At 43.7% G+C, this 24,934-nt stretch overlaps 1 protein-coding gene across 3 annotated transcripts in view; it reads right to left on the bottom strand.

Moving 5' to 3' along the window:
• Positions 1-24,707, bottom strand: part of ENTREP2 (endosomal transmembrane epsin interactor 2) — a 453,892-nt gene extending 429,185 nt beyond the window's left edge. Inside the window, exon 1 of one of the 3 annotated variants that reach the window (XM_053223651.1) lies at positions 24,436-24,707. In XM_053223651.1, the coding sequence (XP_053079626.1) occupies positions 24,436-24,654 (219 nt within the window). In that variant the 5' untranslated portion in view covers positions 24,655-24,707. The remainder of the gene's footprint in view (positions 1-24,435) is intronic. The other 2 variants (XM_053223649.1, XM_027067908.2) reach the window with 2 other exon arrangements.
• Between the last annotated feature and the right edge of the window lie 227 nt (positions 24,708-24,934).

The following is a 24,934-nucleotide window of genomic DNA, read 5'->3' as shown; positions in this document are numbered from 1 at the left end:
CAAGGCACAGAGAAAATGCAAATTTCCTAAGTCGTTGGTTTATTCAGTATTTTCATCACTGCAAAATGTCAGGAAATACTTTTGCCAAGAGTAATAAAAATAAACATCTACTCTGAGCCTTTCCTGCAAGATCTTTCAGGGTACCCACCTGGCTGACTCCTGCACATTTCCGGCTCCCCTACCTTTTCCAATGTTCCTGTCTCTGTCACAATGTCTTCTTCCATTCAAGGCTCTGTCCTCTGAAGTTCTCTGTCCCCTGGCTTCAGGCCTACACAGGTGGCTCCCTAGTCCCACACCTAGATGTCAGTTCCCTACATGGAGTGCCTGTGAGTGTTAACTCTCATCAGCCACTCCCAGGCTGACTGGAGAGGCCGTGCCATCATAGGGTACAAACTGGGACACCCGGCTCAGGCCCTGAAGCCCTCCATCCCATGGCCAAAGGTCTGGCCACTTGTTCCTGAACACCTGACAGTGGGGAGCACACAATGTATTCCTTCCTCTGGGCTTATAAGTTTGTCCTCCTGCAAATAACCCACCGGTTCCTCACCATGGGCAGGCCAGTACATCAAGAGCTAACCTCACTTATAAAGAACACACATGTAAAGGATTAGTCTTTCTACAACACAGCTTATATTATGTCAGAAATCTGTCATAGGTCCTCATTACCACACCTGGCAGGCACCAGCCCCACACATGCCTACCCCCCCACCCTCATCTTGGGTCTTCCTGTGAAGGAGGGGTCCCTGGCCCAGGTTCCCTATAGAGTGAGCTCCCACTGGGCTTCCCACAGCTAAGGCCAGCAGACTTAGATCAACACCACCCTAGGTGACCCTAACTTTGACTCTCAGGGGGCAGGGTTGGGGTTTGGGTTTTTTCTCTAAAAGCCCAAAGCCAGGGGTAGGGGTGCTTAGGTGGCTCCGTCGGTTAGCCATCTGACTTTGGCTCAGGTCATGATCTCGTGGTTTCATATTCTATGTCTCTCTCTCTCTGCCCCTCTCCTGCTCATGCTGTCTCTGTCGCTCAAAAATAAACATTTAAAAAATTTTTTTAGAAAACAAAAAATAAAAGCCCAAAGCAAGGTTACAAACTGATCTGCTCTATTCCCAGCAACCAGCTTCGAGGTCAAGGGTCACAAGGAACAGAGCTGCAATTGAGACACAAACAATTCCCATCACGGGCCCCTCTCCCACTGCCCCCCAAAGGCACCCACAGGCTTGCTCTAGGCAATTAAGGGAGTCCATTCAAGAGACTCCTGGTGGAATAAAGCTGTCCTTGGGCTCCAGCATCCCCTTCTGACACACAGGACAGGAGGGGCTGGCAGGACTATTTTCAACCATACGCACTTAATGTTCACCTCGACAGGCAGTACATAGCAAGCACTGGGGGCCACAAGGGAATAAATCCCAATTCATTTACAGGATCTGTGATGTAAGTACACCTGCAGTGACCTTTTCCATGGCTTGGACCATGAGAAAGGAGCCCACTCCCTCCTCAAGCTCAACCTAAACAACCAAGTTCCTACTGTTTCCCCCTTACCTGAGAACCCAGAAATCACAGCCCAGCCACAATGCCTAGAAATCTGTGCCAATCGCTTTTGTTTATTTTAGAATGTTACACCATTATATACTTGGATAGTCTGAATGGGTAAAATGACGACTTTCTATATTTCTGCCTGTCCATGGCACAGTCTGGTTTGGAGAAAGAACTCAGGTTCCAGCCCCACTTTCCACAAATGATAAAGGTAAGTCTCAGAGAAGTCATTCTTCTGGTCATTGCACAAACTTTTCTTGAACAGCCACCTGTGCCAGGTGATGAAGGGCCCTTATAAATTCACCCATTCCCTGAAAGATGGAGGTGGGTGGGGAGGTTTCTGGCAAGAGGAGCAGAGGAGAAGAGGGGGGTGCAGATACTCAGAGAACAGCAGGCTGCCACCTGTGTGATTACTGCTCTCACTGCTCAGCAGCCTGCTGAAGCCACCCCACAAGGAGAATGGTTCTACTGTTTCCCACACCTGGGGTCCGATACTCCTCCCCCACACCCCCAGGCATCCAGGTCCACCAGGTCAAACAGGGAAAGCAATATGGATCTCCAAACACACTCAATCCATGCCAACTATGACCATGCCACAGGAGATAACACAGGCCCACAGGACCAGAGCCAGTCCCAGGGCCCTGGCTCACTATAGGCCCTCTCCATTACAGTACAAGACAAACCTCTCCCACCATCTCATTTCTATCCTATGCACACATCCCTCCCAACCTTCTCAAATGCTTCCTCCCAGGAGGACTTCTCAGACAATTTTCAATCTACAAAATGGGAAAAGATACTTCTCCCTACTCATGGGAGAGCTGCAGGTGTAAATGAGTTAATGTGTAAAACCTTAGGATAGTGTCTGGCCAAAAAGCAAGCACTCAACACACGTTACCTCTGGAGATTGTTCTGATTACAGTTAACATCACGTACACGCAGCCACGCCCATTCTATTGGCACTCACCTGAGAAGGGGTCCTTGGAACTGGAAAGTAACACCCATTCCATTCTACCTGGGACAGACCTGTGTTCTGTCTGGCTAAAGCCCAGCTGTATGTGTGGCTCATCATCCTTGGCCCATATCAGAATGTAAACAATCTTCATCCCTCTGTTTCTCCTGCTACCCCTACGCCCACCAGACTTCTCCACTGTATTCATTTCCTGTTGCTGTTGTCACAAACTACCAGAAACTGAGTGACTAAGACCCAACACAAGTGTATTATCTTATAGTCCTGGAGATCAGAAGTGTAAAATTACCCTCTCTGAGCTGGGGGTCAAGGCATCAGCTGGCCTCATTCCTTCTGGAGGCTCTAGAGGAGAATCCATTTCTTTGCCTCTTCCAGCTTCTAGAGGCCAACAGCATTCCTCAGCTTGTGGTCCTTTCCCACATCACTCCCAACATCTTGCTTCCATCACATCTCCTCATACTGACTCAGACTTCCTTCTCCCTCTGATAAGGATCCCTGCGATTACATCAGGCCCACCCAAATGATCTAGGATAAGGTCTTCATCTCAAGGCCCTTAACTAAATCATACCTGTAAAGCCCCTTTCAGCACATAAGGCACACATTCACAGGTTCCAGGGATTAAGACATGGACATCTTTGGGGACCATCTTTCAGCCAACCACACTGGCCTAACACATTTGACATATCCAGCTTTTCTCATTCTGAGAAGTTGGGTTGGTCCAAATTGACTAGTCCACCATTTTGGAACGCAGTATGACATTACATATTTGCATTTTTAAAAGAAATTTTAATGTTTATTTTATTTTTGAGAGAGAGAGACAGAGTGTGAGCAGGGAGAGGCAGAGAGACAGGGAGACACAGGATCCAAAGCAGGCTCCAGGCTCTGAGCTGTCAGCACAGAGCGCGATGCAGGGCTTGAACCCACAAACTATGAGATCATGACCTGAGCTGAAGTCGGCGCTTAACAGACTGAGCCACCCAGGCACCCCCATATTTGCACTTTTTTAATTTCTTTTTTGAGAGACAGAGAGAGACAGAGCATGAGCAGGGCAGAGAGGGAGGGAGACACAGAATCCGAAGCAGGCTCCAGGCTTTGAGCTGTCAGCACAGAACCCGATGCGCGGCTCGAACTCATGAAGCATGAGACCATGACCTGAGCTGAAGTTGGACACTGAACCAGCTGAGCCACCCAGGCACCCCCCCATATCTGCATTTTTAAACACAACTCTGGCCAATGTGTGAAGGACAGACTGTTGTGGGGGGAGAGGGGATCCAAAGTAGAAGTGGAGAAGCCAGTTAGGGGGCTACAGAAATATTCTGGGTAAGAGATACATATGGTAGGTAGAAGTAGATATGTTAGAGGAAGAATCAACAGTACTTTGTGACCAACAAGATACTGGGTCAACTGGTTTGAGAAATGGGTAAGAACAGAAGAGAAGAAATGTGTATGCAGGGGAAGATGAGAAATTTCAGGTTGGGACATCCTGAAATTGAGGTATCTGTAACATGTCCAAGTGCAGATGGGAAGCTGGCAGTAGGGTGTTTGGGGAGGAGGGAGGTAACCGTCTCAAGTGTGAAGAACTCTGTGAGTCACACAAGTGCCCACTAGTGCAGGGAGAGAGTAGTCTGAGTCACATAATGACCCGCTGTGAAACGTAGCTCATTCTGCCCCTTCCATCTCTTTAGAGTCAGTCCAGCCCTTCGTGTGTCCCCTGCAGCGGTGCAGCTCACAGGGCAACATGACATGATCACTCACAGGGAGCATGACATTGCCTTTCACTGCCTCCGACCTACCTCACCTCAGTTTTGGGTGGTCCTGAAGATCTTGATACTGGGCTATGGTCTCCACAGGCCCCAGCTATGGATAGTCTACCCTAGATACTCATCTAGGGGAGTATCTTTCCTCACCATTGAGGAGACCTGACTCTTCTCTTCTGGCTCCCTTTAACATGTCTCACATCCACACAGAAACTTCCAGAAGTCTTTATTCCACACACAAACTGTGGGAAATCTCAAGCCTAATCGTTTACACCAGAGATCAGAAAACTATAACCCTTGGGCCAAATCTGGCCTGCTGTGTTTCTGTGAGTAAATTTTTGTCAGAACATGGCTATACCCACTCACTAGGGCTGTTTTCATGATATAATGACAGAGTTGAGTAGCTCCAACATGGACCATCTGGTCCACAAAGGCTAAAATACTACCCTGTAGAGAACAGGTTTTCCAACCCCCGCTCTAGACATTTCCTTCCCCTTCTCCATAAGTGCTACCTTAATGCTCCTGCACCAGGCTGGAGGGCATGAAGGGTAAGGGGACCACCAGCTTAAGTGGTCAGGTTCTTACTCACCCATCTGGCTTCTACCATGTGTAATGGGGTGCCATCATGCTATGCCCAGGGATCCAAGAAGCTTCTCCTCAGGAACTCCAACTCCTGAAAACTCTTCCTTCCAGCCCCAGTGGGCTTTCTGCTTCCCCTTCCTCCTTGATTCCTGTTGGATGAGAACTTCCCTCCCATCATATCCTTTGTCCTACCAACATGCAACATGAGGGTAAAAGAATTTTCAGGCCTTTAAGCTTTGTTCTCCGTGTATACAGGAAGGCTCCTAGAATTCAGAGATTCCTTTTCACTTGAAACAAAGCATGGTTTTCATGACTACAGTCTCTCTAGACACTCAAGAAAGTGTTGTGACTCAAAGCTGAGTAATGAGTGCTTTGTTCTAGGGAGCACCTGCGCTTCCCCCAAAGCAACTCCTTGAGTTAATGGGTGGAAGAGCTGCAGGGTAACATGATTTACAGGAAGTTAAAAAAAAATGGCTCAATTTAAATGATCAAAAACATTATTCTTGCAATAACTAGAGTGAGGTCCAGAAAGTTGGCACCAAGTAGTAGAAAGAGGGGTATGGAACACAGCTTGGGAAACTGGGGCAAGACTCAAGGGAGAGCCATCAGGACATTGGCTCTGCTATCCAGTCTCAGACTATGTGAGCTGATCCGCTGGCATTCTCCCGCCAATGCACATATTTTGGGTGGAAGAAGAGAAAGAGAAAACCATTTAAAGGAATGCAAAACAAGTTAACAAGAGGAATCAGATGGAAGAGTCTCAGATCCGTGCATCCGGGAGAGAAGGCTTTAGAGAGATAAGCTAATCTGTATCAATGAGCCCCCAGACCACAGGTCACAGGAGCAAAATGAAGAAATGAGACCTAAAGTGGGTGCCCAAAGGCTGACTGCAGAACTACAGATGGACCACAGGCCCCAGGCCCCCAGGCACTCACCCCAACATGTACAACACTGGTATGTGTTTGCAGGAAAAAATCAAAAGAATGCTGTCTGCACCAAAGAAATGAGCTTTCTGCCTCATCTGCTTCCACAGAGAGAAGTCATCCCTCACAGTAGACACTCTTCAGAGCAGCCCAAGATAAGGGGAAGAGGCAGCCAGCTGGGTCACAGCCCAAGCGCCTACAGGTGCCCACGTCGAGACAAAGTGAAGTTGGGCCTTCATTTGATGGGAGGAGAGGAATGTAAAGGAAAACATGCCAAGCACATCTTTTAATCGACTTTCATATTCCTTACATTATAAAAGGACAACCAAGAACCCCCAGACCAATAAGAAAAATCAGACACACAAAACAGGCAGATTTAGGAAAATAAAAAGACTGACCCTAGAGCAAACAGAACTCAAGAATAAGAAGAAAACGTATTTAACTTATTTCTAATTAGTACTCTCAGGTAGGAAATGAAAAAGAAACACAATCAGAAAGGAAGACAAATGCTGAGAAAAATCAGCTGAAAATATTAAAGAAATCATTGCAACTTTAATTATGATTGCTGGGTAAGTATAGAGTTAATCTCACCCGGTCTGTTGCAACCTATGCTAGTCTCCAGGGAGACTTGGAACCACCAGTGCAGACAGTTAGCCAAACCAGAATGAAATGCACCAACCAGCAATTAACATCAACCTCTGCTAGGGTCCCAGACAGACCAGGGCAACCAGCACCAACTCACCAGATCGTTTATAGAAAATGTTTAGATTGATGGTGTGCACTTGGTTGCTCTAGATTTATTTTATTTTATTTTATTTTTTGAACCTGGCTGTGTAGCCTGGCTTTGGCTACATGACCAGGAAGGGTAGAAAAGATGCACTTTCAGATAAGACTGTCGCTCTCAAATATCATGACAGTTCACAATTTAGTCCAAGCATATCCTGTGTGACAGAGAAAGGATCCCGGGAGTTGGCCCCGGGGGGCCTGGACCTCTCTGATATTTGCTTGTGTTTCTTTCTGTTGCTGCACTGTATTCTCTCCCTTCATTAAAGCCTTACCCAAGTACACCCTGCAGTCTCCAGAATCCTTTCAATTGTCCATCCCTGTGTCACGGCTGTAATTATTTTTTTAAATTTCAATAGGTGATCCAGAAGACGAAGCTGAAGAAATCTTTCAGACGACAAAGCAAAAGACAAAGGCATGTAAAATAGGGAAGAAAAAGCTAAGGAGCCTAGGAGATCAACCCAGGTCAAACATCCAGTGAACAGGAGTTCCATAAAAGAAGAACAGAAAAAAAAAAAAATGAGATGCAGAGATAATCAAAGAACAAGATTTCCAACATTAAAGAAGGGGCACATTGAATGGCTAAGTCTCTTCACTAAACACTACAGAATATCAGAACACCAAGAACAAAGAGTAGACCTTAGAAGCTGCCACAAAGGAGAAACTGGCTGGGTTGCCAACAAAAGAAAATGAGCCAGATAGGAATCGGACCTTTCTTCAGTGACATATGAGACAGGAAGACAACAGGGTGCCTGCCACCAAAGAAATAACAACAGAAAGGTGGAAAATATTTAACTTTTTGAGGAACGGGAAAGGCAGAGGCTGAGGGATGATGGCTTTTGCATTTCAGTCTGTATCATTCCACACTATTTCAATTTAAATTTCCACAAAATTAAATAGCTAATGCTTTTTTGTCACCATCATCATAATCACCGTCACCATCATAAACTATACAGAGACAAATATGTGCTTTCTAGAGAACATGCACTCCCAGGGCTGTTTCTCCAATGCAGAAACATTTTCTCTCTCTTTCTCCTAAACTCTGATTCTATTCCCCTCACCTGAGACGTGCCATCTGGACTACAGGTAACAGCCACTGGCATAACTCTTGAAGTCAGTGGGCAGTGCCTTGCTCAAGGGGTTCCTGGCGCTCTGTCTTCTTTTGTGTGTATGTGTGTGGTTTTTTGTTGTTGTTGTTGTTATTTATTATATAGCAAAAATAAAGTATCAGGGAATATATATACCATGATACATATATATATTACACATCCTCTTTTTTTTAATGTTTATTTATTTTTGAGTGAGAGAGAGAGAGAGAGACAGAGTGTGAGCAGGCGAGGGGCAGAGAGAGAGAGAGAAACAGGATCCACTGTGGGATCGAGGCTCTGAGCCGTCAGCACAGAGCCCAATGCAAGGCTTGAACTCACAGAGGGCAAGATCAGGACCTGAGCCAAAGTCAGACACTTAACTGACTGAGTCACCCAGGTGTCCCCACACCCTCTTTTTTAAAAAGAAAGTCAATCTTGGGAGAAGTTATTTACCACCAGTTACAAGAGACTTAAGGCTCAATTTTTTCTTAAGTTTATTTATTTATTTTGAGAGAGACAGAGACAGTGCGAATGGGGGAGGGGCAGAGAGAGAGAGGAAAAAAAGACAGAATCCCAAGCAGGCTCTGTGCTGGCAGCACAGAGCTCAATGCAGGGCTTGAACTCACAAAACCACCAAGATCATGACCCGAGCTGAAACCAAGAGTTAGACACCCAAGCAACTAAGCCACCCAGGTGCCCTTTAAGGCTCTATTAATCCACTAGCACTTCTTAGGTGTTATTTCCTTTTAAGAGAAAAGAGTGGGTACTGAGCCTCACCCCCTTCTAGCGACACCAAAAGGCAATCAAGGACATGGAGAGTGGATATGGAGAACACCAATGCTCAATCAATAAACTGGCAGGTGAAAAGAAGATGCCATGTTTTCTTTGCCTTTTTCTTTTTTTAATTAAAAAAAATTGTGAATGTTTATTTTATTTTATTCTTGAGAGACAGACAGAGTGTGAGCAGGGTAGGGGCAGAAAGAGAGGGAGACACAGAGTCTGAGGCAGGCTCCAGGCTCTGAGCTGTCAGCACAGAGCCCGAGGCAGAGCTAGAACTCACTAACCTCGAGATCATGACCTGAGCCAAAGTCTGACACTTAACCGACTGAGCCACCCAGGAGCCCCTGCCTTTTTCAGAGACTGGGTCAAAAATTAGTTTCTAAAAAGGTAGTGTCCCTTTGTGAATAGCTGAAAAGAACTTTCTGTTTTTTTTTTTAATCAGATGATTCTGATTAGTATATGCTCATTGTGGCTAAGTTGCTTATTAACATGTTAAGTAGGTGTCATTATCATAGTCCTTTCAAATTTTGCTGAGTGTTCCAAATATCTATTTCAAAATCACCATCCATGTTCACTATCAAAGCCATTATCTATAATTTCTCATCATGGATGACAAGCCAACACTTCACTTATAATTAGATAACGTTAGCATTTTTCAACTAAAAATTTACTTTCTCATCAATTTCAAATTTTCTACATTTTCTCCATAAAAGAATGTGCTTGAATCTTAAGAACTTATTTTACAACAATTCAACCTCATGCCTATGTGGTAGATAAGTACGTAATAGGTTCTGGTAGCTGCTGATACAAAAGAAGTTGTTTTTTTACATTTGCCAGGCCCTGAATACTTGACTTGACACCTCCCTCTCTCTCAAAAATGCCAGTATCCCCAAATCCTGTAGGCTCCTTAAATCACCGTCCACTTCACTATGCTATACCCATTAAGTAAAATATGATGTTTTCATCAACAGTAGAGGAGATAAAAGCAGGTCATGATAATAAATTGAAACTACAATTCCAAAACATGTTATTCACGTTAGGTCAGGTAAGTTTAAGTGCCTAAATGTAGAAACAGAATTCAGGTACCCTGAACCTAGGCATGGCAGGGATGGTGGACCTAGAAATCAGACCTTTACTAGAAATCACTCCTGGCTGGGGCGCCTGGGTGGCTCAGTCGGTTAACTGTCCTACTTCGGCTCAAGTGGTGATCTCATGGTTCGTGAGTTCGAGCCCCGCATCCCACTCCATGCTGACAGCTCAGAGCCTGGAGCCTGTTTCAGATTCTGTCTCCCTCTGTCTCTGCCCCTTCCCCACCCACACTGTGTGTGTGTGTGTCTCTCTCTCAAAGATAAATAAACATTCAAAAAAAAAAAAAGAAAGAAATCACACCTGGTCTCTCAAAGAAAGGCCCCAGGGCTACCCCAGGTGGGCACATGGGTAGGAACCCCTATAGAGCCTCCAGAAAAGCTAACAGGAGCCATTACACAGACTACCTCAGTGAGAAAGACACATCGGGTTTCTCCAAGGACTGTGAAGGTCTTCCCTTCAATGGGTAGTGTTCTCAGCAGCAGGTGCCTGTGGAGAACAAAGAAGGGTAGGGTGCTGGGGGCTGAGAGGAAGCCCTATCCTAGCTTTTGCTGTGTCTATCAACATCTCTCCTGTTGCTGTCACCCTGACACCAGCTCTGGAAGGGCAAAGTGCCTCAGACATGGTTTGAATTCATCAGCAAATATGGCAACAATATCAAGTAGTCTAGGAAACCATCAAGGGCTTTATTACATTTTCTTTACTCTTCAATAAAACCATAGGATATGGTACTTTTTGACCTTTTCAAGATTCAAATTCCAAATTCCCCAGTAAAAGCCTGACATATGAAGCAAAAAATATTCTCCCTCACATGTTCAAAGTATGTATACTGTATAATGTTCAAAATCCATTTCCTTTTGAACTAGCCTTTAAAACTGAATCAGGGACAGAGAAAGGTTCCAGAGGCTTATTCTTGAGGGGCTGCCGGTCAGGGGGAAGGAGTTGGTGGAACTGGGAGGTGGGAAAGGGTGAAGAAACAGTTTGGCTTGAATGAAAAGGATAGTGATCATATCGCTCATTTAATTTGGTGTGCTATTAGAAAACTCAGATTGAGGGGCGCCTGGGTGGCTCGGTTGGGCGTCTGACTTCGGTTCAGGTCATGATCTCGCGGTCCATGAGTTCGAGCCCCATGTCGGGCTCTGTATTGACAGCTCAGAGCCTGGAGCCTGTTTCAGATTCTGTGTCTCCCTCTCTCTCTGACCCTCCCCTGTTCATGCTCTGTCTCTCTCATCTCAAAAATAAATAAACGTTAAAGAAAATTTTTTTAACAAGAAAAAAGAAAATTCAGGTTGAAATAGATTGTCCAGGGGGCACCTGGGTGGCTCAGTCGGTTAAGCATGTGACTTTGGCTCAAGTCATGATCTCATGGTTCCCGAGTTTGAGCCCCGCATCAGGCTCTGCACTGTGCACTGCTCTCTCCCTCTCTCTCTCTCTGCCCCTTCCCCACTTGCATGCTCTCTCTCTCAAAATAAATCAATAAACTTAACTTTAAAGAAAGGAAATGAAATAGATTGTCCAAGATGAAAATAAGAACCACCCAAAGAATGGAGAGGCAGAGGTGAGGAGTGTTGGAAAATGGAATAAAAATCAACTTGAGAACAGATATTTACACAGCCACACACAGCATTATTCACAGTGGCCAAAACACGGAAACAACCCAAGTGTCCACTGAAGGCTGAATGGATAAGTAGAATGTGGTACGTATACACAAGAGAATATTGTTCAGCCTTAAAAAGAAAGGAAATTCTGATACATGCTACCCCATGGATAAACCTTGTGGATGTTGAGTAGAATAAGCCAATAGCAAAAAGACAAATATCATATTATTCCACTTACATGAAGCACATGGAATAGCCAAATTCATGGAGACAGAAAGCAGAATGGTGGTTGCCAGAGGCTGGGGGAGAAGAGAATGAGGAGTTAGTGTTTCATGAATGTAGAGCTTCAGCTGGGCAGAAGCTCTGGACATGAATGGTGACAACTGTAGACAATGGGAATGTTCTTAACGCCACAGAAAAATACACTTTAAAATGCCTAAGATGTTAAATTTTGTTATGTACATTTTACAATTTTAAAAAATAAATATGTTTTTAAAAAAACCAACTTGCCCAGGCAAGCCAAAGGAAGAGAAAAAAAAAAAAAACCCGAAAATGACAATGTGTAATAATAAATTAAGTCAAAAAGAATCAAACTAAATCCACTTATCTTAATAAATGGGAATGCCTTGAATTCCCTCTATCAGATCATAAGGATTTACAGGTTAGATTCAAAATCAAAGTCCAGCTATGTTCTATTCACAAGAGGCACACAGAAAACAAGTTTTAAAAAGAGATCAGCTTCCAATCCAGGCAAGATGGCAGCCTCTATTGAGACAGAGACCTTCCCACCTCTGAGAGCTAGAAGGACTGAACAGGCAGCAACAAAACATTTCATGTTGAGTGCAACTGGGTGGGGAGTCACAGATGTGATGGCCAGGGGCTTAGCTAATGCCTGAGCTGGAAGGAAAGTCAGGACCTCTGGTCCACAAGAGGTAGGGAAAACCAGAACTAAAATCAAAGCATAAAGCTCAAAGAATAAACACTCAATACATTTCTGGCAACCACATGAGGAAGGAACTCTCAAGCAAATAAATTAACAGAAATTGGTCCCAGGATGGTGATATCTGCAGCCTAACAGAAGTTCTGTAAAGCCTCTCTGAAGGAACGAATGCTCATTTTAGATCACGTGAGGTTTCCACAGCAAAAGGCCACTGAAGATGTGCTTAACCCCTCTGCCCCCTACAAAACCCTATTACAAAATATACAAGAAACCACATCCCCTGCCCAAGAGCAGATAACACACAGGAGTAGTCCACAGGACTGCTGGTAAGGGAAATACCAAAGGACAAGGCATATAAAACCATTTTTGCTTAAATTTATTAAAGACATAAAAGAGAGGATCAAGACCTTAAGAACAAAGTACTAAGACAGAAGAAAAGGCAGACTTAGAAAAGAGAAAAATAGAAGGTTTGGAAATAAAAAACATAGTCATTGAGTTCAGAAACTCAAAGGACAGGTTCAAAAGCTGATAATAAACAGCTAAAAGGAGCTCATGAAATGGAAGAAACATGAGGAAGGTATTCAGAATGCAGCACAGAAAGACAGAGTCAGACAATCTGAACAAGAGGAAAACAGACTGGCAAGGTAGAAGGAAGTCCAGGATACATGTGGAAAGACATGATCAATCCTCAAAAGGCTGAACTTGAGAACAGGATTCATGCTGTAAATCCACATTCACTGAAAGTGCAGACCATCAAGTCAAGAAGATAACTTAAAAAGCAACCCAAGAAAAGGAATATTTCTTACAAGCCGACTATAAGAACAGAATTTCTACAAAACCAGAGGCTAGAAGACATCCTCAAAATACTGAGGAAAAATAACTGTCAACCTAGAATTTTACAGCCAGATAAACAATCTTTCAAAAGATAGAGTGAAATAGAGAATTTTTTCAGACAAATTAACACTCACAAACTTTCACTGAAAGAATTGCTAAAGATGACTTCGACTAAAGAATAAATTAAAGCCCCAAGAAAGTAACAGGATATAAGAAGCAATGGTAAGCCAAAGAAACTGATAAATATGTGTTGACTACAAAAAGGTGTTGACTACAAAAATTACAGGGACAATAAAAGTCTCTAATGTTGTAGTAATTTTTTTAAGGAAGGAGTGGTGATATTAATATCAGATAAAGTGGAATCCAATACCAAAAGCTCACAACAAAGATGTATACTATGTTATGACAGAAGGTATCATCAATAAATAAGGCATAATCCTGAGTAACTTAACAGAAGTCCATGGGGGAGGGGAAGAAAAAAAAGAGGTTAGAGAGGGAGAGAGCCAAAGCATAAGAGACTCTTAAAAACCGAGAACAAACTGAGGGTTGATGGGGGGTGGGAGGGAGGGGAGGGTGGGTGATGGGTATTGAGGAGGGCACCTTTTGGGATGAGCACTGGGTGTTGTATGGAAACCAATTTGAGAATAATTTAATATTAAATAAATAAATAAATAAGGCATAGTCATAAACACACACAAAACAACATCAAGGTAAAAATAAATAAATAAAGCAATGCGGGCATCTGGGTGACTCAGTCAGTTGAGCGTCTGACTTCAGCTCAGGTCATGATCTTGTGGTTTGTGAGTTCAAGCCCCACACTGGGCTTGCTGCTGTCAGTGAAGATCCTCTTTCTCTCCCCACCCCCCTCCACTCCCCCACTCATGTGCATGTGGGCATGCACACATGCTGTCTCTCAAAAATAAATAAACATTTTAAATAAATAAATAAATAACATAAAGCAAAGTCATAGAAATACAAGAATTCAAAACAAAACGGGATGACTTTGACACACCTGTCAAACAATGTGACAAATCACACAGACAAAAAAAAAAGTAAAATATTTAACTTTGAAAAAGTAACAATGTACTGATGATTTTAAAAACTACTAAATAACAAAAAGAAACTTGGCAAGCTGCATTGACTATCATTAAGTAAAACAAGAAATCAGTAACACAACAATAACACCCAACCTCCACCTCTCAAAAAAGACTATCTGCTAATTAAGAAAAATTATTTTACAGAACCCCAGAATCAAAATAAAAATCAAGACTAAAATTATAAACTTCTAAAAATGAATATAAGTGGAAGAACACTTTACTGAAATCTGTGAGCCACCTCACAGGCTCAGTCAGTTAAGCATCCGACTCTTGATTTTGGCTCAGGTCATGATCTCACAGTTCGTGAGATCAAACTCCATGCGGGGTTCTGCACTGACAGTGGAGAGCCTGCTTGGGATTCTCACACACACACTCTCTCTCTCTGTCTCTCTCTCTGCCCCTCCCCAACTTGTGCTGTCTCTCTCAAAATAAATAAATAAACATTAAAAAAATGAAAAAAAATCTGTGTGCGACAAATATACCTATACACAGAATAAAATGGTAAATAATTGCTTTTATTATTTAAACAAGAATGAATATGTCAAATATGCAACTTAAAAATATACAAAACTAAGAAAATAAAACAAAATAGATGAGGAATGTAATAAGGATAAAAAGTGGAACTTACTGAACTAGAAATGATTATAATAGACAGCAAGTGACAATTTTCAAGTAGAAAAAAATACATAAAACCAAAAGCCAAAATTTGCTGAGATGACAACTTGAACAGACCAATATGTAAGACAATTAATGGTTATTAATCTAGCACTTAAAATAGGCAATAGGCTTTACAGATGAGCTAACTTTACAAAGAACAGCTCTTTCCCATGCTAATCCACAGACAAATATGGAAAACTCAACAATTTATTTTACAAAGCCAGCACAACTTAACAAAACTTAATAAAGATAGTGTGTGCCAGTGAACATGCATGGACACACAAACTCCAGCCCACCTTTGTATGTAATCATAGAAGCAAACATCTTAATACATTAGCACATGAATTCTAATACTATGTTAAGAGAATAAGTGATAAGGGTTATTTCAGAAATCCAAGGATAATTCAATGTTAGGATATCTATCAACGTACTTCAGTTTATCGATTACTGAAGGAGAAAAACCGAGGGATTATATAAATACACAACTGAAAATACCTGAAAAATTAACTACCTACGTATGAATTTTAAACTCCTAGTGTGAATGCTAGACTAGAGAGCAGGCAGGAGAAATATTTATAAGGAACACTTTGGGGACATTGGCAAAACTTGAATATGGACTGTTGTGTCACTGTTCATTTCCTGACTTTCATTAGTGCCCCATGTGTACATTATGCCCTTACAAGGAAAGACTGAAGTATTTAGGGGAAAGGAGGCATGAGGTCTGCAATGTACCTGCAAGTGGTTTAGAAAAAATATGTAGATAGATGCATTACTGACGGATCCGTTGGTCAATCAGACGTTTGGGCATCTGCAAATGATAAAGCTAATGAGGCAAAAAAAAATGTTAATAATTGGTGAATTATTAACATACCCTAGATTAAGGAGTCTTAGGGCTTTTCTTAGAACTTCTCCACAAGTTTGAAATTGTAGCAAAATTTAAGTATTCAAACTTACCTAGTTACTAAGAAATAAAATCAAACATCGGCTTAAAGCAATGAAATGAAAGCCATTCCTGCTAAAATGAAAAACAAGACATCAGTGTTTCCTTTCAAACTATCCTTTGAAATTATTGAGGTTTCGATCAATGCAATAACTAAAAGAAATAAGCAGTAGAAAACAAATCTTGAAATATGAGAAATACTGGACATGAAAAAATAAAATTATTTATAGGTGACATGAATGTAGGTATAGAAAGCCCAAAGTTACTTAAAAATAGAATAAGTAATGGGACACCTGGGTGGCTCAGTTGGTTAAGAGTCTGACTTCAGCTCAGGTCATGATCTCACAGTTCATGAGTTTGAGCCCTGCGTTGGGTTCTGTGTTGACAGCTAAGAGCCTGGAGCCTGCTGGGATTCTGTGTCTCCCTCTCTCTCTGCCCATTCCTGCTCACACTCTGTCTCTCTCAAAAATAAACATTAAAAAAATTTTTTTTAATAGAATAGGTAAAGGGCGCCTGGCTACCTCAGCTGGTTGAGCATCCAACTCTTAATTTCAGCTCAGGTCCTATTCTACGGTTGTGGGATCAAGCCCCACATTGGGCTCCTTGCTGAGTGAGCACGGAGCCTGTTTGGGATTCTCTCTCTCCCTCTCCCTCTGCCCCTCTCCTTGCTCATGCTCTGTCTCTTTAAAAAAAAAGGGCATCTGGGGGGTTCAGTTGGTTAAGCATCCGGCTCTTGATTTCAGCTCAAGTCATGATCTCATGGTTCATGGGTTCACACCCCTGCTTGGGATTCTCTCTCTGCCTCTCTCTCTCTGCCCCTCCCCTACTTGTGCTCATGCACACGTATGTGCACACTCTCTCTCCAAATAAATAAACTTAAAAACAATGAGCTTAAGAAAATAAGTAAATAAAATAAACAGAATAAGCAAATTTCTAAATAAAAGAAATAAACCATTTCTCTATAAAGGAGCAATAAGTACTGTCAAATGTTCATCAGGAGAATAAAAATATGAAAATGGCATTATCTTGTATCATGAGTAAGCAAGAATAGATGAACTGCACCTTGTCTGTCCACTTGCCCTCTCTTTATTTGAAATTGCCTGGTGTATCTTTCCCAGTTTTTTGTTTTATTTTTAGCCTTTCCAGCTTTTTTTTTTTTTTAGGTCTATCTCTGGATCTTGCTTTGTTAGTCACCTGAAAAGGTTTTTTAACTAGGTTAATTAAGCCCATTTACATATATTAATACAGTCTATATATTTGGCATCAGCTTTGGCAGATTTTTTTTAACCTTACATTTAAAACACCTACACGCATACACAAAGTCTTTAGGCATGTGGGCTTGCAGTTTCTGCTTGCTTTCTCTATCTCTCTCTGCATTTCTTTAGGTATGCAAGAAGGATGTGGGTTCTAGTTATTGCTTTTATATTAGTACCTTGTATAACCCCCTCAGTAATCTCTTCTTTTAATATTATGACCTCACTGCTACAAGTAATAATGCAAGTAGCCAGGAGATGCTTCTTCCTCCCTCACTCTTCTCAGAACATCAGCTTGAGTCTCTAGTATTAATTTGGTGCTAATCTTTATAGTCTTAAATAAATTTAACTTTCTCCTACTTGCTTCGTTGGCCTCAAGAGACATTTTCTACTCCTAGTTAATTTAGCTAATGTGACAAGGTGTATGCTACTTTCTCTTTACTTTCCCCTCATCTCCTACCATTTATTTTTTTTTAACTGCACAATTCTAGATAATCAAAGCACGTAACACTTATGCACTGATTTGCTCCCCTATTGTCATGTTTTAGGGTTTTTTTTTAATTTAAATTTATTTATTAATTTTTGAGAGAGACAAAGACAGTGTGAGCAGGGGAGGGGCAGAGAGAGAGGGAGAGAGAGAGAATCCCAAGCAGGCTCTGCACTGTCAGCGCAGAGCCAGAAGCAGGGCTAGAACTCAAAACTGTGAGATCGTGACCTGAGCAGAAACCGAGAGTCAGACACTTAACCGACTAAAGCCACCCAGGTGCCCTGTCATGTTTTAGTTCTCCAGTTAAATATAGTCAACGTTCATCCCTATGATTTATGAAAATCTTTGACAGTCATCATATTGTTTTCTGAAGCTCATTATTTAGTAAACTCCTCCTGGGTTCAATATTACCAGTTATTGCAAATGGAAAACTGTGTGTCTGCGGACTTTTAAAAAGGACACTTATCTGAATATAGGATGTTTGGTTCAAGTAGTAAGTATATTAAAAACACTGAGATTCTCATTCCAGGTGAGTCAGCAAGCACACATTACCCTGTGTCTCCCACTGATTACACCTGTAAGACCTAACAGAATGCATAGAATAAACAGCTTGAAAACTGTGAAAAATAAAGTACCAGGTGGACTAGGGAAGAACAATACAATTCAAAGTACCACCAAATTGGCAGTACTTTATCATTTTTCCCTCTTCAGTACCCCCTAGCCAAAGCTCAGCACAGCCTGAAACCCAAAATTGAACACTCATGCAACCAGAGAGCCTGGAAGCCCTCTAGTTCTGGCTCAAGGATTTGGAAATATGCCTCCCAATGCCATAAAAGAGTAAGGCAATAGCCATTGTCTTCTCTTTTGGATTTCTCTTTCTTCTTTCTCTCACACCCCCGCCCCCACACAATACCATAGCAGCAGCAAGAACAGGCAAGGCACAGAAGAATCTTCCTCTCTGAGTGTGGGAGCTTGGTCCCAAGAAGACAGGGAAAAGCCTTGTTGCTGATTCTCCATCTGTCCTCCTACTGTATGTCCCCTAGCCAAATGCAGGCACAGGAATTATGCAGCAAAGCGAGGTAAAGCCGTAGCTTCCTTGGAGGACTGGATAAGGAAAGCCCCAGGAACATAGAAGACACCCATACCACAGAGAGGAAGGAGCCAGGGAAAGAGATCCCTGAAGTTTGTTTATGAACTCATGGGCTCACCTGCAAGGTATGCATGTGTACATACTACCTTAAACAGAAAACACAAACTTTGGGAACGGATCTACAGGACAGATCACCATCTAATCACCAGATTGGCCACTGAGTGGCACATGTGCAGGACAGATATGAATAGGACTGCAGAGATTTTGAAAAATGAACTGACGTTAGAACCACAACCCACAGTAAGCTAGTCACAACTTGTGGTCTAAACTCAGGAGGAAAGAGAGTCTGCTAAAAACAAAACCATCAACAGTCTCCTTAGGGTTCAAACAATATCCAGAGACTCACAACATAATATTCAATATGTCTGGGACACAATCCAAAATTATTCAGCATGCACAGATTCAGGAAAAATGTCAACTTCCAAGGGAAAACAATGATAGATTTTGGAATTCTCAAACAAAAAGACTTTAAAGCAACAATACTAAAAATGCTCCAATGAGTAAGGGTCACTATTTTGGAAATGAATGAAAACTACACAAAAGTAAGGGGGAAAAAATAGGAGATATGAAGAAGAACCAAAGGGAAATTTTTTTAAGTGAAAAGATAATAAGTAAAATAAAAACTCACTGGATGAGTTTAATGGCAGAATGGAAATGACAGGAGAAAATGTCTGTCACCTTCTTAGCAATGACAATTTATATCACCATGGATTTCTATCAGAAACATGGAGGACAGCAGGAATGGGGATTTTTTTTTAAGGGATTAGGATATTTTTATTATTATTGTTGTTGGAATTAGGATGTTTTTAAACCCTAAAAGGAAAGAATTGCCAACCCAGAATTCTATACCTAGTGAAAATGCCCTTCAGGAACAGAGATGAAATAAAGGCATCCTAAAGTAAAGAATAAGTGGACACAGATATTTTAAAGTTCATATGGAATAACAGCTAAGGCACTTTTGAAAAAGCAAAGAGTGTGGAGGCTCATGCTTTACCAGAGTGAAACATGCGGTTACTATAATCAAAACAATGATGCTGCATTGACTTTGTAATAGACAATTTAAAAAGTAAAACAGAATAGAGCCCCAAAACAGAACCACATAGGATATTTGTCTGAAAGCAAATAAAGTTATGCCCTTTTTTTCATACCATATGCAAAAGCAATTCTGGATGAGTTAAAATCTGAAAACATCAGAAGGAAGTTGAAAAGAAGTATCTGTGTGACCTCTGTAATGACGACCCCTTTAACTCAGAGAAAAGAACCCTGAAACTGTAAAAGAGAAAACAAATGAAACTGACTACATAAAAAGTCCTTAAATTTTCTATAGGGCAAAAGACGCCAAAAATTAAGCCAAATGACAAGTGAAGATATTGCAAGAAAATACTTGCATATAATAAAGGAACCATGGAAATGCAGATCAAATGAAAACAGGAAATGTCTTTTTTCTCCCATAGGGTAAATACAAATCCTGTATTTGTAACATCCTGTGCTGGGGAGAGGGTGGCAAAGGGCACACTTATAAAATGCTCCTGTGGTTAGGAATGACTACAATCTTCTGTGGAAGTTAATCTGGCAACGTCCAACAAAATTCTAAATTTGAATACCCTGTGGCAATTCCACTTTGGGGAATTTGCATTCAAAAACAAGGATTGGCCCCTAAGGTTAGATAAGCAGCAATGTTTGTAGATACGGAGATCTACTACAACCAGAATATCTCCAACAGGAGGAGAATGGAACAAATTATGATAATTCATACTATGGACTCTAATACAGTCATTACAAATAATGGGGATAATGATAATAATGGGTTATGGCTGGGGATATTTAGTATATACTAGACTTAAAAAGTCACAGAGTAAGGTGTACAGCACAATCCTTTTGTAAATCTTTTTAAAAGAAAAGAAACATATTCCACACATATACATAAATTTTCACACTTTTGTGATTGTAAAGAAAAGCATGGAACATTACCCAACACTGGTAATACAGGTTACCTCTGGGTATAGAATTGGGATAGAAGGAGGTACTGCTCTCATTTTTTCTTTGTTTCAGTTACTGCAACAAATATATACTGCCTTTGGGCTATGAAAAAATCCAACAGTGTTGCTTTTACAGAAAAAAAAAATATACATACACACATACATACACAGTTACACAGTCGGCTCCCAATGACTATGTCTTTATCAACTATGTAACTGGTAATGTGGATAATTCACATTGTGAATTTGTCTCTGATGTCCTGGGCCTTACGAAAGTTTCAAAGAAACATAATGAAGCTTCCCTGCTAAAGGGTAACTACTCAAGACCTAGCTCCGTGAGTCTTAGAAACTCTTCTTACAGATCACCAGCTCTCAAAATGGGCTGGACCTTCATCTATGAGGGAGTCAGTCCACCCCCCAACTCCCCGCTGGGTAGCAAGGACCCAGGGCAGGAATGCCATTTGAAGGTGGTCTGCAGGTGATTGATATACCAACTGCCCCGCTGCCTCTCTCCACCTTTGCCAAGGTACTCCCTAAACCTTACATATCCATCCCGAATGTGATGCCTCGCCAAATTTTTCTTGAATCTTCACCTTTCCATGCATGTTTTGTGTTTTTCCTAAGAAACAGGTGTGACCTCCTTGAGGCCTTTATGACTCTTTACTACTGTGCTTTTTTTATTCCATCCCCTCTGCCTCTGCCTGGGGCGGGGGAGGGGGGGGTGAGGTGCGCAGTTTAAGTATAAGGGCTGCAAGTACGGCCTCTAACTTCAAAGCAACTAAGTTCAAACCCAACAGTGGCCACTTCTTAGCTGGGTAACCTTAAGCAGGTGTGATGGTTAATTTTATGTGTCCACATGACTGGGCTAGAGGATGCCCAGATAGCTGGTAAAAGGTTTCTGTGAGTGTGTGGGAGAGATTAGCATTTGCATCAGTCAACTGACTAATGGTTCTCACCAAGATGGGCAGGCATCATCCTATTCTTTGAGGGCCTGCAGAGAACAAAAAAGACAGAGGATGGGTGATTTCACATTCTCTGACTCAGCTGGGACATCCGTCTTCTCCTGCCCTTAGATACTAGCACTCCTGGTTCTCAGATGTTCAGACTTGCACCAGGAATTAAACCACTGACCCCTGGTTGTTGGCCCTTTGGACCCAGAGTGAATTATACCACCGGCTTTCCTGATGGCAAGATCACGGGCTTTCTAGGCTTCCATGTCAGCCAGTTCAAGTGAATGAAGGAGCAAGCTATTGGTTCTTTCTCTGCAGAACCTCGACTAATAAATACAGCAAGTGATTTAATCGCCCTTCATCTCAGTGTGCTCAGCAGAGGCTGCCAAGATTTCTTAGGGCTCAGGCCCAGCATTGAGACTGCCTCTGTTATCAGGATTCTACTGGCTAAGCAAGTCAGAAGCCGGGTCCAAATTCAAGTGGAGGGAACTGCACAAGAGCGTGAGCACCAAGGGCCACAGACGAAATGTGCTATCACACCATATAAGACACTAAGCTTTAACGTCTGGCATGCAGTATGGGCTCAAAAAATGTGAGCTCTTTTTCTGATGCATTACTTTTTCTTAAATAGAGGCAACTCATTTTTACAGTGAGTCTTCATTACGTGCAAAGCATAGAGAAGGCCTAGAAATCTAGAGATTTCTAAAGCCCTCATATTTCATTACAGAAGATGCAGAGGAACCAGAGTGTGGCCCTAACCCCACAATCTGATTTCAGTATAAAGTCAGATACCCCAGTCACTGTTCTTAAATGAAAAATACCCTTTCAGGGAAGTTTCCAGGTCTCAGGGGATAGGCATACATAAGGTAAGGGGCCAATGTTAACCACTCACAGCCATGCTAACATGCAAACCTGTCCCAGCATAACTAGAATCAACCACCACTTCTACAAAGGACAGAAGCAATACGTGAAAAATGGAATACACTGTATTAAAAGAATTTCAATGGTGCTTGCAGCAGATTAAGTTTGAAGAAAGAAAACAAGGCAATGAGAAAGTGGATGTGAGGGGGTAGGGTAGGAGATAGATGGAGGGTGGAGGTTACTTTAAAATCTCAAAAATGTAGGCAGAGTTTGTTGTGTTCATTGTTGTCCCCAGAACCCAGAGAAATGCCTGCACATAGACACAATTGCAGAACCACTCTGAATTGTGGGAAGTTAAAACGAATAGGTTGTAGTCGTTGAAAGGAATAACACCGGAAATGCACAGTGAATTATTGTTTTACATACTTACTTGCCTCTTTAGACTAAACTGGAGTATGAATTTTTCACATGAATAGTTTTACCACCGTGTCCAGGTAATGTTTTCCCTTTTGGCTTTATTCTTAAAAGGCAGCTGTTTTTCATTGCCCTTTGGGAGTACCAAAATCATAGCTAAGGCTAAGTGGGAGAAAGGGAGGCTCAGGGAGGAGCCAGGAAGTGAAGCTAATTTACCAGTCTGCCACCTGTAGGCTGGTTGCAGCAGACATAAACATCAGTGCCCACAAAACAGACGACATGAAAATAATGCATATTAAATAATGCTAAAAACTGAGCAACAGATGTGTGAAAACTATATTTAGTGGTCCGTTTGAATCATGGCTCCCCGGTTCCTGCCTCCAACCTCCTCTCTCTGATTTAAACACTCTGAGCTGTGGCCACACATACTGTTGTTCCTAATCAGCTCTCCAAGACTCAACTGTGGTCTGAAATAAGCTTTGAAAATTAATACCCCCATTAGGATGAAGGACCACACCTGTATCGATCAGGGTGTCTCACAGTTTTACTCAGATCCCATTTTAAAAACCATGCGTGAACTTGGGAGACCAGAGGCCATTACAAAAGAGCAACAACACGAAAAAAGCAAAGCTGGGTAGAATTGTTAAATTTCAACATTCGAGAACAAACAGCAAACGTTCATTACAAAGGCTTAGTTTGGATTTCTGGAGATGAATTAAAACATAATGAGTGTGCAGCTTAAGCCTATAAAATGTACTCCAGCACCATAAACCAAATGTAGTTACAGATGTCAAGAGTTCTCAGAACAAGTGCTTCTCTTCACAAATGCCCTGCGTGTATTTCTTCCATTTCCGTAAGTCCATTCTTTACTAATGTAAGGAAAACACAACTTTCATCAAAAGGCTATAAAATGCCCCCCCCCCAATTAACTCTTGGGGACGGACAATCACTTCCTTAAAATAGAGCTCTCCTGGTGGCTTTCTCCTGTGGAGGATTCTTAGTCACTGGCTTCTCTAATTTGGGGGTCAACAGCCTGAAAATCGGGCACCGTGGAGGTCTGAAGCTCAGAAAACACGCCCCCGGACGCCGGCTTCGGGTCGCCTGCACAGTCCCGCTGCCCCCAGAGCACTGCGTTCCAGACGCACGCGGGAAACGCGAAATCCCCAACGCCAAGTCTCTGAATGGCCGCAGGGGGACCAGCCGTTCTCCGCGCCGGGACTGACCAACACCCGGACGGGACGCGCCCAGCGCGCCGCACCTCCCCCCCCCCGCCCCGCCCCAGGCCCCAGGCCCCAGGCCCCAGTTCCGGCCGCCGCGAAGGCGAGACGCGCGCAGAGTCGCAGCCCCGCACCCGGTTCGGACCCCGCCTCCCCGCTTCTGTCAGGGCCTCTTGGCTGCTGGGTCCGGCACCGAGTCCGGCCGGGACGCGTCGCGAGTCGCGGGTCCCCAGAGCGCAGAGTCCCCGAGGGCCCAGTGGAGACCCCGCGGCCGGTCGCGCGCGCTGCCCACCCTCACCCGGAGGAGGGCGGGCGCCCGGCTTAGGTTCCCTCCAAGAAAAGTAACTCGGGGATCAGCGCTCCAGGAAAGGGAAAGCCATGCTCCGAGAGCGGTAAGGTCCCCGGAGTTATTCAGCCCGGAGTTTTCTGAACTGCACCCCGCGCTGCAGCAGCTCGGCCCCGGGTGTTCGCGCCCCGAACTTCGAGCCCTCGGTGCCGTCCCGGGCGGGCCACAGCCTCGGGGCCCCGAGCACACCTCCCCTGCCCGGCCGAAGACACTCACCGAGAAGCCAGCCCAGAAGGGACAGGAGTGGCGGACGCGGGCCGAGGTGGTGAGCGCCAGCGCGGCGAAGCTCACCGCCACGATGAGGCATCCGAGCGCCATCTGCGTGGCCCCGAGCGCCAGCACGATGCGGGAGCGGCCCGGGCACTCGCGCAGGCGGGACAGGCTGCGGGGCAGCGCGGCGGGGCGCGGCGCGCGGGGACCGCCGGCCCGAGGCATCGCGCCGGGCGCCCGCACGCCTCGCCCCACTGCCGCCCGGCCTCGGCGCGCGCCGCCGCCGCCGCCGCCTCTCCTCACAGAGGGTCCGAGGCAAGTTGCGCCGGGTGAGGGGACGGCCTTCCCGCGGGCCGCGGGGGCTGCGGCGGCCGCGCTCCGGGAGCGGGCCGGGCCGGGCGGGGAGCCGGGCGCCCGCTGCCCCTGCCCGTGCCCGCGCCCATGCCGCCGCCGCCGCTCCGCAGGGCCGCCCGCCCGCCGGCCGCGCCGCGCTGCGCCCTCTCCC

The sequence above is a fragment of the Acinonyx jubatus genome, chromosome B3 (genome assembly GCF_027475565.1).
Source record: "Acinonyx jubatus isolate Ajub_Pintada_27869175 chromosome B3, VMU_Ajub_asm_v1.0, whole genome shotgun sequence".
NCBI classification, from domain to species: Eukaryota; Metazoa; Chordata; class Mammalia; order Carnivora; family Felidae; genus Acinonyx; species Acinonyx jubatus.
Note: the sequence above shows the minus strand (reverse complement) of the source record. Positions and strands in the feature narration are given on the sequence as shown.